The sequence below is a fragment of the Cajanus cajan genome, chromosome 1 (genome assembly GCF_000230855.2).
Source record: "Cajanus cajan strain Asha chromosome 1, NIPB_CcT2T_4, whole genome shotgun sequence".
Taxonomy (NCBI): Eukaryota; Viridiplantae; Streptophyta; class Magnoliopsida; order Fabales; family Fabaceae; genus Cajanus; species Cajanus cajan.
Window position 1 is genome coordinate 10,540,981 of NC_138517.1, and position 14,248 is coordinate 10,555,228.

The 14,248-nt window shown below is 30.9% G+C and overlaps 1 protein-coding gene across 2 annotated transcripts; it reads right to left on the bottom strand.

The window, feature by feature from the left end:
- Nucleotides 1–1,303: 1,303 nt before the first annotated feature.
- Nucleotides 1,304–9,927, bottom strand: LOC109819200 (putative 3,4-dihydroxy-2-butanone kinase). Of its 2 annotated transcripts, none has more exons than XM_083074686.1 (20): nt 9,708–9,927; nt 9,153–9,226; nt 8,984–9,047; nt 8,307–8,419; nt 8,146–8,193; nt 7,761–7,832; nt 7,583–7,672; nt 7,247–7,420; nt 6,836–6,919; nt 5,860–5,915; nt 5,163–5,293; nt 4,983–5,079; nt 4,746–4,827; nt 2,809–2,952; nt 2,680–2,720; nt 2,334–2,417; nt 2,180–2,253; nt 1,959–2,071; nt 1,788–1,883; nt 1,304–1,670 (listed from the first exon to the last, which is right to left on the bottom strand). In XM_083074686.1, the coding sequence occupies exons 1-20, from the start codon at nt 9,745–9,747 to the stop codon at nt 1,548–1,550; spliced, it is 1,800 nt and encodes a 599-aa protein (XP_082930812.1). In that variant the 5' UTR covers nt 9,748–9,927; the 3' UTR covers nt 1,304–1,547. The 2 variants fall into 2 exon arrangements, with proteins under 2 accessions (XP_082930812.1, XP_020240423.1); XM_020384834.3 differs by having other exon boundaries at nt 4,746–4,810; nt 4,987–5,079; nt 9,708–9,925.
- Nucleotides 9,928–14,248: the final 4,321 nt, after the last annotated feature.

The following is a 14,248-nucleotide window of genomic DNA, read 5'->3' on the forward strand; positions in this document are numbered from 1 at the left end:
TTATAATTATCCGTCAATTTGAATTAAGGAAATGAAGTATCAAATAATTTTTAAATTTTCTAAAACTTTGCAGATTTGATCTACACATTAACAACTTTAAATTTGACGGTTAGATCATTGAAATTTGATGTAGAACATGAGTTATTGAATGAAGTAAATCTAGGTAAACTTTACTTCTAGAGTAAAAGGATCCATCCTCATATATATATATATATATAGGAGGGTTATAATAATACTGGTGTAATTTTTATTAAATATTATATTATTCAATAACTTTATATTAAATGTAAATTTTGTAAATACAACCGTTAGATTAAAAGTTTATATCACTTTATATGTGTATATTAAATTTTGTTAAAATTAAACAACTTAAAGGTAATCAAAGTGTTCATATTTTAATATAATTTGAAATGAATATATTACATCAATTTTATTTTATAAGAATGAAGTATCAAATCATCTTGGATTAATATAAAATTTTGTATATATGATCTACGAGTAAAAAACTTTTAATCTAACGGTTGAATTTATAAAATTCAAATTTAATAAAATTATTAAGCGGTGTTATACTTAGTAAAAATTACATCGGTATTATGATAACTCTCCTTATATATATATATGTGTGTGTGTATGAAATAATCTTTACTTTACAAGTCAATTTTATAAGATTAAGTTAAATTCTAATCTACTTTCTATAGATAATATCAAACTCTCATATCAAGCTGCTATTAATCACATTGACTACAAACAAATTTTGTAGAATTGAATTATACCCAAATTCAAATTCCTAATATAGTATTAGAACTATCCTAAATTCGCTAAATAGGCTAAACACATGAAGCCCAATTTTATAAGTTTGTATTAGATTCAAACTCAAGTTTCTAAAATAGTATCAAAACTATCATAAACCCACTAAAATAGGCTACACATACAAGTTCAACAATAATGTTGGACATAAAAATATATATATTTAAAAGAGTCCTATATCGATTTTTAAGATAAAGAATTTATGAGAGTAGTAGGATTGAACTGAATCCAAAAATTCATTATCTAAAATAATATTAAGGCATATCAAAACCTATCCTAATGTGACATGGGTGTGTTGGGGGATCTCAACTCACTTGACAAGTTAATTTTATAAGACTAAATTAGACTTTAATACACATGGTATTCAACACTATTATTTTCCATTTATATAAACTATTATAATCTTAATGAAACGATATCACTAGCTTCTAAACCTAATCGCTACAGTCGTTTACTACTGGCATACAGCGGCTAAACTGAAGAACAAAAATTACAATGAGATGAAATTAAGATGGATATTATTGTCGAATGTAGCAATTAAGTTTTAAATTTACATGCAGTTTAAAATTTGGGTGGTGTATATGAAAGTGCTCTCTCAGCTTTATGCATTAAAAAACATAAGCGGAGAGCCTAATGGTTACAAGAGTACAAAATTCGGAACAAAACTTGGCTATATCCGCACAAACAGGACATCGCAAGAAGAGCGAGCTATAATATATAATATGTGTGCCTGCCTTAGCTTAGCTCTCGTATTTGGCCTTCACAGCTAAGGTCGCAGCTCTGTACCATGTCGCTGCAGCCATAGCACCCGGATCAGGAACTTTCGAAAGAATCTCCCCAGATACATAAGTTGAACGCCCAGCCTGCATCACATCCACTACCAATCAATAAAAACATGCAACTCATTTACTTTCTTATTTTCTTTCATAAGCATCTACACCACAGAAGTTCTCTCACGTAAACCAACAGTAAGTTGTCACCTGTGCTTGCATGTCTACAGTTGACTGAGCTCCAGCTAATGCAGCTTCAGAGGAGAGAATAAACGCGGCACAAGGATCATGACCAGAATTTAGTTTCTGTGAAGTCAAATCATTGTAAGTAAACAGTAAATAAGGTCATAAAAATAACCAAGGGAAATGAAGAGATGTTACCTCTTCAAGAACAGATGATGCTGGAATAAGGGCATCTAACAATGTTCTATAACCAGCACTCGCGCCCCCATATTTACTTACAGCAGCGATGGAAGCTGCAAGTGCTTCTGCCCCTGAATCAACATAAGACTCATGAGGGATGGACAGTCCAACCAAAAAAGGATCAAAAGGAAACTGTAAAGTTCTAGTTAAACGTCGCTTGATTTGGAGAATGTTCTCACATTGTTTTGATGTGATACCAGAATGGGAGCTCGCTTTCAGATGTGAATATGCTGCCTTAAAAAATATTGTATATCTGGAAAAAAATCAGTGAGTGGCAGTAATCAGAAAGCATAAATGATTTAACTTTAAAGGAGGCATAGGAATGGAAAATACATGATCCCACTTGTTCCTCCCATAGATCTTCCAATTGATGAACCAATTTCACCAACAGTCTCTGCAGCATCATTTAGGGGGTAACTGTAAATAAATAATAGCAGTTTAGGTCAGACTGTTATCACAATCCAAATTGACAACATACTTGCAGCAACCACCTTTGTAGTTGCTCAAGGGCATAAACTCTTATAATGCAATAAAGAAAAACATATATAAATAATCCATTAATCAAATAAATGGGCAAATAACTGATCATTATGGACTCAACATATTAGAAATAACATTAAATCTAAACAATAAAAACAAAATTATATAGAGGGCTAGGAACTGCAGAGCATAAACTTACTTTTTTATGTCCTCAAGAATTGCTTTTGCACCTCTATACATCTGCAGAAGAAAAACCAGACACCAAATAACACACATTACACATTAACAAACAAGAATAAACAAGGAGACAGTTGACGATGAGACTCACAGTTGATCCACAGTCACCATCACCAACTTTACCATCCCATTCATTTAGATCGTCCTTAAGATTTATAATTGCATTTGCAGCAGCTTCAATAGCTACCTCAAGAATTTGGCCTTGCTCATTAAGTTGTAGTGGCCGACTTCGTGGCTGTACACACAAAAATATGGAAACCATATTTCACAAATTATGTTAAGACAATAAAACTTACGGTTAAAATAAAAAGGAACAAGAAAGCTGACTACAAAGTATTTATTTCCCTCCAAGAGAAACAAGATATCAACTGTCAAAAAGTATAGGGGTTTTTAGCATCATCGTTTACAATTATAATAACAAACACCATGTTGTCAAAAGGGAGAAAATGTCCATAGCATGCATGGATAAGCCAAGTTGCATAAGAAACCATAATTCTCGTTCAATTTGAACAATTTCTTTTTATACAAACAATTGTAATTCACAATCAAAAATTTGTTTTGTACTGAATGTATGACTAGCGGGGGGGTTCATTTATAGAAGATAATTTGATTGAACTGATGCAGACAACTAAAATTCACAATAAAATCATTTAAACTAAGAATTTGATTGGATGGTAGTAAAGAAGTAAATACAGGACTCAACATTAATAACATTAATGCTTAGTGCAATAAATAACATTAATACAAAATTGATGGTTGATAATCTTAATTATATTAGTTTCAATACTAAATGCAGGACTCATTGTAGATTTTAGAAATATTGTATGAAGAAGGAACAGGAAGTAAACATTTGAAGGAAGGTGGCAGCATCACTTAAAATATAGCTACAGAAGAGAACCCAGTGGCCAGGTGCTGGGCTTCTAGCAAGAAGTATATATATTGATGGTAGTAGGATAAGGGATAATAAGATATAGTTGAACTGTTGCACCAAAAAGAAAGAAAAGTTGGATATATATATATATATATATATATATATATATATATTGTGAAAAATGTTTTCTGTGAGCTGGAATGTCATTTTATGCAGGGACCCATAATTCAAGGTCTGATGTGGAGAGTTATGGTGGTCAGCATTAAGAAAGGCCTGCTATTCAAGTACTCCTCCAAATGCTTTACAAAGTGCTGGATGATGACGATGCCCTCTATTTGGAACCTCACAGTTGACTGTTAAATTGCAATCTCCTGAAGGTTTTCCAATAGGCCACCATGTTGGCCATGCACCGCCCAACACATCCATCCTGTCTGACATTTTCGGTGGCGTGGACAGCAATTCCACACTCAAATAAAATTCTCCCCTAATCCAGTAGGTCAGACCAATGACAATGACCAGAACAGAAAGTATAGCCATGATGAGTATTATTGAATAAGAAATACAAACCCAAAAGAACCAATACAAATCAATAACTGGAGCAACAGCTCCTCAGAAGAAATTCTCTCCGCCCAATTGAATGGCTCAATGAATACATCACAAACCCCCTTCATACTACTCACATGAATTAGTCAGTTCATACTTCATACCATCTTAACTAAATACCCCTAGGTTCCACTTATTTATTTTAGAATAAACTCCCCAAATGGCAAGCTTTTCTTGTTGCTGACCCACTATAACTCCTTCCATGCCAGACTTTGAATTACGAGCCCTATTATATAATATTAGTTTAGCTTCAATGGTATGCACTTAGAAGTACTGCAAGTTTTGTGTGAATAAAATAAATCATTAAACCACTTATAGATTAAGTGCAGTTAACTATATTGAGCTAACAAACTAGTATCAAATATAAAACAGAAAAAGAATGTTGGTCAAATTTTAATTTTCAACAACTAAACCAGAAAAAAAACTACAGGATAATGTGATTAAGAGTTCATATGAACCTTTTTCATAGGGCTGTTATTAAGCATAAATATTGTTAGATCACAATAGTTACATGTCATTAGAAGGGAGATGACATGTAATTTACATGGATATACCTCATCAGTTTTTGTTGAACGAGACACTGGAATTGGAACAGGAATCTTTGCAGGTGGGTGATTACCTTGAAAGAAAAAAGAACTTTGAAAGATCAATAGATGAGCAATTAATAAAGGTGCTCCAATCAATATTACAATTGAACAAACATTTTAGAGGTAAAAGTTTGTTATGTACAGATAAAATTGAAAGTTTTAATGTGATAAAATTGACTGACGAAAACAACTAGAGTGAATTACCAACCATCAGCAGAAACAGGCCAATAAGGAGCTTTAGTTGTGGCATCTAATCGTTGAAGAATAAGTGGATCAGCTTTCATGATAGAAATTGAGAAACCTAAAGAATACGAAATATGTTAATCAGAACTTTAATAATGTATCACAAAGAAAAGTTGATTGTCATTATCTTTGGCAACAAACCTGCCATATCAAGTGAAGTCATAAATGACCCTGTATAAACTCTATCAACAGCCAGCCCATGCTCAAGCTGTAATTTTGGAACTGCTTTTCCAGCTGCAATCATTAGTTCCATTATAGGAGTGCCACCTAACCTGTATATGAAGAATCATTTAAAAAACAAATAATCTACTTAAAAGAAAAAAATTTCTGGTCAAAAGGAAACCTGAACATTAATAAAATAATTGAAATTTGAAAGTATTTTCAGATGTAATATTTGAAATCTTGTATTATGGGGTTCATTAGTTAGAAATATCCGAAAAATATTTATAAGTAAAATGAATTCTAAAGAGCATGCATCTAATTAAAAATACAATATAAGAATATACAAATACTGAAGACAGAGAAGAGAAGATTGAAGAAGGGAGGTTAAAACCTACAAAAGATGCACACACAAAAAAGCTGAGAAGGTTGATAAATTTTTAATGCTACCTAAATAGAGGGCAATAAATTTTCAATATAAAATACATCAGATTAGACAACCTGTTTTAATGAAATCTCTTTGGTTGTAGACAAAAGATGTTATCTATGAAACACACTGCACTCAGACATGCACACATATACTAAAAAATTCAAGTTCCAATATAAATAATATTAGCAAAATTTACACAATTTAAAATTAACTCTAGTTCTCAAGCAAAGATAATATTCATGAACCTACCCATTGACCATGAGGACCACTCTTTCTCCTCGAGTTATTGGAACATAGTTTGTTTCCTGCAAACATTACCATAAACAGATTGTGACCCATTCACTATGATGATAGTTGCTACACTTGCAGAGACACAAAAGCAGTTAATACTCGAAGCACTTCCATTGAAGAAAGAGTAAATTGATAATTAGATTCAATTTTGGGATCAAACTATGCACATTATTCCCACCAATTCCCAGAGTTCTTTGTAAGAAGATATTTAACAAGAACACAAATTCCAAATTTCCGTTCAACAGAAAAGCTATCTCACATAGCTTTTCTGTTCAACAGAACGTAACAGCAAAACAAACACGCCTATTATAGTCAAATTTTAACTGTTACAAATGTTAGCAGATAAAATAGTCCATTTGGCATCTTTATGTTACAAGTTTTAGCATGGGTTTTCTTTGTCCAATATTTGTAAGATCAGGGGGCTCTAACATTGGAATTGGAATATACTTCCCAATTTTAATTTTTAATTGGTCATTCTTTCTATTGGACTCAATTTAGAGAAAATAACTTTTAATCAGTGTATTGTCCTGTTCTCTCTCCTATTTATGCTAGTCTATACCAACATAAGTTGGCAAAACACGGTTTGGTCTCTAGTGTCTCCAATATTTATAAATAAACAATACACTAAAACTTAGGCACTGATGTTAGCAGGTAGCTTATTGAATAGAAAATCAGAAAAAGATATAATAGGAGATCTATATAAAGCAGAGAGGGGGGAAGAAAAAGAAGAACTTAAAACACTAAAATTCTTCAGTCTCATAAATATGATAAACAGAATGCCCCCACCCCAGTACAGTCAAAGGCTGAGCATCAAAGTTCATTTGTCACAAATACAACAACTGTTTTGATGTGGTTGTAAAGTACATGTTAGAAGAACATTTCATTCCCAATAGCATACACCCATCAAGAGCTTTCCATTAATATTGTGGCATACCGTGGACAATATTTGCTGCAGCACATGAGAAACCACCACATTTACAGGTTGAATATCAGCCACAGCTGCACCGGGTTCTCCATGCTGTAGAAAAGTAAGATGTAATCAGCATATTTTGGAACTTGGATGAGAAGTGAATATAGCAAAGACATACTTCAATCACAACACAAGGGAGATAAATATCAAATAACAATGGAGTAGTTTTTATGAAAGAATAATGTATTAATAAACAGAAGAATAAAGAAAAAAGAAAAGGACACTATCTCTAGTATTGTGAACTGAAAACCACAAGAAAAATAACAAGAGCTTATTTCAGCTTATAAAATCTGGACTGAAAAATCTGCACTGCTGAATTTTTTCCGGAGATTTATACTTTGTAGGTTGGGAGGCATTAAAGTAAAGGCCACTTACAATTCCAAGACCCAGTTCCATCTTTCCTGGCCCCAGACGATCTGATGTAACCTGACCAGGAATTGTGCAAACAGTCAAAGCAACTCCCATTGTTCCCACTATTTCGGATGCATGTTTGGCTCCTGCAGCAACTTCAGCAAGAGAGAGACCAGCTGCAGCTGCAGCTCCAGCAACCTGGTCCAGTCAAAAGAAAATCATTAAATGTGAATAATACATTAATGAAATTTACATTAATACACAGGTCAGTTAGTCCCTTCATAAGTTCATATGAAAATGTTTAAAGGAGTGGTTAGAGCATTTGTATGCATTGATAACAAACAGAATGCAGAAAGAAACCTTATGAACAAGAATAGTCCCTGCCAAACCTCTTCTTCCAGCAATTCCTCTAGGTGGAGGTAGTGCACAATCATCCCCAACAATAACAGTCTGCATATGCAAAACACAAGTCATACTCTACCTACATATTAAATATTAAATTATTTTCAGGAAGAAAACACTAGCCAGATAGACATACCTCTACTTTATAACCTTCAGATTTTGCTAGCTCAGCCGCCAAACCAAAGTTCAATCGATCACCAGTATAATTCTATCAACACCCAAATTCGAACACTATGAATTCAGAAACAAAAGCAAATCCTAATGACTCATCATGAACTGACCATACTAATGCAAAAGCTACACTATGTGCTATTTAAAGCATGAAATTGATTTCACAATATGTCAAGCTTTTTTTATTTTTATTTTTTAGGGCACACATTTATTATCTTAATCACATATTCACAGCAGACAACATATTCCATGTGTACGACCTCTAATATGCACACTTATCTGAAAGATCAATGCAAAAAACTATACTAAGAATGGCAAAATGCAAAAGAAAGAAGGGGAAAAAATAATACCTTTACAATCAAAAGACATCCTTTAGGACCAGTTACAGCCCGTATCCCCTGAATTTCAAATCATAATAATAAGTGGGTCAGAAGTAAAAAAGAGAGCAGTTTGCTTATAACTGAAAGGTCGATATACATATATCAATCTCAGTAATATGAAGTATGCATACAGCTAAAATTGAATCAACAGGAGGAGAAGAAAATATATCTCCACAAATTGCTGCTGTAAGCATTCCCTCTCCCACAAATCCAGCATGGGCAGGCTCATGGCCACTTCCTCCCCCTGTAAAATAAAATATAGATGTAGACAATTTTCTTAATAAACCCTATGGAATTATATTAACTGAACAACTAAAGTTGTGAAATCATCCTAAGAAATTTCATTTTATGGGTCTGTTTGGATAAACTTATCCAGAAGCACTTCTAAGAGAAAAACATAGGAAGGAAAATTAATATAAGTTTCTCTATAAGTTGAAACTAACTTATTTATAAATCATAAGTTAAAAATAATATTTTGGAGAAGCTAATAGGAAAGAGCTTCTGCAATTTAACTTATGCATAAGCTAATTTTGACTTATGGAAAAACTTACTTCACTTTTCCTTCTTATTTTCCTAAGTTATAAATGTGTCTAGAAAAGTTTATCCAAATAGACCTTATATATGTTCCATAGGGTCAAATATTATATTTGCATCCACCATTATTCCATCCCCCCTTCTTGTACCTTTTTTATTCGATTTTCCTTAATTGACATGACAATTCCTACATTCTTTGATCCAAACCCTAATAACAAAACTCCTAAAAATGAACCGTAAAGAAATGTAGAGTATCCAATGGATGATCCCACACCTGAAATGACTGCAACTTTATCATATGTTGCAGCTGAAACATCTGCCCGTAACACAACCTTCACCTGCATTCAAGCAAAAAAGCAACAAAAAGAAAACCGAGAAACTCACTCCTTCAGCAACTCTCACATTTATTACAAGTTTGCATATGAACATGTATGTATAATCACCAGAGGAAAGCCATCCAAATACTGTAGTCCAGGATATGTCTCCACAAGACCTTCAATGAACTCAGTGACAACATCTGCAATCAAATTATATATATATATATAAGGAAATATTTAATTTCTAAGACAGTCCTTCTATTCCATACACATATTGTCCAATTATTGCAAAAGTTAAACACAATCATAACTGTAGTGCTAATAAGGAAAATATAAAACAAAAATCTAACAACCTAAATCAGAATCTAACTCTCTGGCGTTAATCTTTGAACAATTACTCAATCAGTGAATTCCACATCAAGTATTACAAACTGAAACAGCAATTTCCATCATTGAAAGCACAGGGCGATTTAGTCAAAGACGAATGCTAAAACATTTCATCATGTTCAAAGAGATTTTAGGAAGAAGAAAAAAAAAGTCAACAAAATGCACAGAATAGAAACAGTTGAAAGAGAAGGCGATTAGAAAAGAAAAATACGAAGAGCACAGCAATTGCGGGCAGAGGAAAGAGAAAGAAGAGAAGGATTGCAGGAGAAATTGAAGAGAGAGAGAGAGGCGCACCATTGGCGTCATCGATGAGCTTCTTGGAGGGAAATGCCATGGTATCGGAGCTGGGAAATTGAAGGAGAGAATGGGAGAAAGCGACAACCCTAGAAATGGTTTTGCATGAAACAGTGGTAAGAAGAGAGAGAGAGAGAGAGAGAAGAAGAGTTGTTGTTGTTGGTGTTGGTGTTGTTGCCTTGTTGGTTTGGTGGTGGTGTGAGTGTGGGTGTGCCTCTTTATATACACAATCTCAAGAGAAGGAAAGCGGGGGAGTTGATAGTTGCCTTCTTCCAGCAAGCAAAATTAAATTAATTAACTAAAACTAAATCTTCTTTCTTTATCCAAATGCCCTTCATCTTCACCCTAATTACTCACCTTTTCTTTTTAATTGCTTAACTTTTCATTTTAATTAACCATTTTAAATATTAATTAATATCACTAACCAATCGTTAATCTCTTTTATTATCAAATTACGTGAATCTTTTTATGATATAATAATAATATTAGTAGTAGTAAATGGATACATTGATGTGGCTAGAGATTTCTTTTTAATCAAAGAGTTTTTAAATTTTTTTCTAACTTTTTATTTATCATATTTTTTTATAAGTTAAATTTTTATAATTTAAAATAAATTATCAATAATTTAAAATGATTTTGTGCAATAATATAAATTATATAACATAAATATAAAATCTAATTTATATATTCACCCAAATGAATAACCATTTTGTGTCACAGTATTATTAGGAATTTTTCTTTCGATGAAAAGTATTTTAGACATTTTTTTAAACTTTTATTAATTCAATTTTTTATTTATTATATTTATTTATAAAATGAATTTTAATATTTTTAAAATGAATTATCCATATTTAAAAATAATATGATACAAGATATCTACCATAAATTTAAAATATATTTTATATTTTTAAATATTTAATTTATATAAAAAAATTAAATGTAATTATATATATATATATATATATAATATTTATTATAAATTGTAATTATACATAATAAACATTTAGTATATATATTACACACAATGGAATACTAATTAAGTTAAAATTGAAATTAAGAAAAAATAGTTGAAAAAAGTAAAATATTTAGAAGAAAAATGCTCGCTATGTAATGTAATACTATTAGGATAATATGATATCACAATAAGAATTATTCTTAATATAGTATATTATTTAAGCGATATAATTATTGATTTTATTAAAATATTAAAAAAAATTGAGACATTTCGTCTTTATGTAAATATAACGATAACTGATGAATAATTGCATAATTAAAAAGTTGTTTAATAAAAAGTGATGTAAGTGATTATTTACAAAATATGAGAAATTTATTCTTTTAAGAATATAATGATCTATTAAAAATAAAAATAAAAAGTAATTATACATTTATATATCTCTTTTATAATTAATTAATCAACTTTAATAAAGATTCCTCTTCTAATTTTTTTATAAAAAAATATCCATAGTGTTAGAACGAAAATCTTACTTGTGAGGAATACTATGTCCAACCACAACAAATACCAAAAACACTACCATTTTGAAAACACTTTTAAAAATGTTCATGTTTGATATTGTTATTCTAATTTATATTTACATATAAAATTACACTTTCATTCTTTGAATTAAATATATTGTATATGTAGCTGGTGCAATTTTCATTTATCATCTATCAATGTAAATATTATAAGAGGTTGAAATACATAAAATAATTTGAATGATTAAAAAGTCTAAAAAAAAGTTTTTTAAAAAATACCCCTTTATTAGTGTTATCAATTATTATAATCAGAAAAAAAATATATAAAATAGTTGAACATATACTCAACCTCAATTCATAATACTAACAACATTCTAATTCTAATACGTGTACTATTTTATTTTAAAAGGTACTCTTGTTTTTCTTAATCCAAAACGTACTCTTCTTATTCATGCTATTCAGGTTCCGCAATGCAAGCAAATACAATCTCTTCTTGTTTATTCTTTATTTAACTTGTTCTTTTATAATCCTTTAAACATTTTTTATATTTATTATAGAGCATCTTCATTTTATCACTCATCTCAAAATTTATTATTAAATATTTTTAAAATCATATAAATTGATCTCTACCAAAAATAATCTTCCAAACTAAAATAACTCTTCAATAATTAATGTACACGTTCGAAAATATTCAAATATTAGATATAGAATTTAATTAAATGCTTCCAAGAGAATGAAATACAAGTGACAAAATGACTTGGTTTGATGAGCCATTTCATTGCTCTAGGACATTGAGTATGTGGAGCTCTTAAATTTAAAAATGCATAAAAAAAATTAGGTCCATAAAATGTAGAGTTGAAATTTACTAACTTGATTCAATATTATTTTCATTTGTAAAATTAAGATAAAATTAGAGGAAAAAAAGAGTTGATTGATTTGACTTAATTACAAATAATAGTAGACTAATAAATAAGCATCTCATAACTTATTTTACATGCATTTAACTTGTTAAGTAGTGTTAAATTAGTCCATTTTAACTCAACTCATTTGACAATTTTAGAAGAAAAACTTTTCATGATGTTTTGATGTATATGGAATAAGATTGCTTTAATAAATGATACTCGAGTTATGATGTATATAAAAAAAATGTATTCATTAAAATATATTTTAGCATTTGTGAAGCAAATAAATTTTGACTTTAGTCTATGTAAATTTTTTCTTTATTTTTTATCATCAAAATCTTGAAACTATTAATTTTTTTATTATTATTATGTAACATTTTTTTATTGATAAAAGGTCAAATAATCATTTAGTTGATACTCATTAATGTTTTATGAGACCTTTGTAACGATTCGTCGAGTTTCTACACTTAATAGTTTACAACTAGTAGTAGAAAAATATACATATTTCTACTTAAGATCAATATACAATAGTTCATGAATAAAACAAGTAATGATATATATACATGTACAAAATCTATACCGACAAAAAAAGGCATACATAAGTATATATGTATACACTGTAATCCAAAAATTGTAATATATAAACTTAGGTTGTTAGACAACCAACAACTAACAACTAGTAGGCTAGTCACCCCAAAGTAGCTCAAAATCAGCATTGTTAACCAACATGGTCTCCAAATGACTTCATCAAATAACATATCCTTACTATACTCTTATATCAAGTATAATTATCGCAATCCAACCACATAAAAACATGTAAAAGTAAGTTAGAATTCAAAGAAATCAACATAATCACTATAGAGGTAAAAACACCTATACTATCAACATAAACAACTTGACTTCATTCAACATAGTGTTAACTCACAAATTTTCAACATTAAACAACATGTTCTTCAACTTGAACAACACAACAACACCTCAATGCAACTCATCACAATTTAACATGGCATATGAACAATACAACTTAGTCAACACATCGCATGCACAATACAACAATTATATGTATCATCACGTATTTCAACTAAGAGATCTCTTACAACCCATGTGAATAGTCTAAGTGGCTCGACCCTATCGAACCAACAACCCAATCTTTTCGATCCAATTAGATTAATAACCAATTTGCATAAAAATCCACAACATAACATGGTTTTTCAAATTTTGTCACTTAAACTAGAAAGTCTAATATTTATGTCAAGGTAGAATTAGCCACCTATGAAATTAGTCTACTAACTACCCTCCAGATATTATGTCATTCTAGTACTTAGTTAGGAATTTTGGCTCTCAATCATGTTCCTTACTCTAGTTTGGTCGCTTTCTACACGCATGTCTCAACCTTGCCCACATATGAGGTTACTTATAATCAGTATGCCTCGACTTAACTCACATATCGCATAAACTAAGGTCTCAGGAAAGACATAATTATCCACTTCAAAGGTTAACTTCCTAAGCAAGGTTTTCAACCAACTGGGCTCTCAAAGTACCACAACATAATATCCTTTCATTGGAATATGCAACTTTAAAAATAATTTCTCCTTTGGTCTTAAGTCAAACAACACGGTACAACTTTCAACACCATGCCATAAATATTCTCAACACAACTACTCAATAAAACAATATACAACTCAACTTAACTTTCAACTATTTAATCATTTATACAGTATCCTAGATTAATGTACAAAGATTCAACATCATACACCAATATACAAACATATAGCACAATTTATTCATCATACAACATGCAATAAATTCAATTATCATATACATGTTCACTAATTCATTATGAAAACAACAAGTTAAAATAAGGCAACTTGCGCTCTTCATTATCCATCCTGTGCCCGATGCTATTAAAGTAGGGAGTCCTCTACCTTGCCCACGCTCAACATCATATACAACCTACGCTCGACATAAATTTGGTAGGGACCCTTGGACCCTTATGTTTGGCTTGGCAAAGTCCATGTCAGCCTCAATCCAGGTAGAAACGATTTTCTCTCCTCATGCTCGGTGTTACTCCTTTAGTGCCCAACGTCAATCTAGAAGAGCCAATTCTCTCACCTCACATTCGACGTCATTCAAATTACACTTGATGCCATTTTAACCCGATACAAT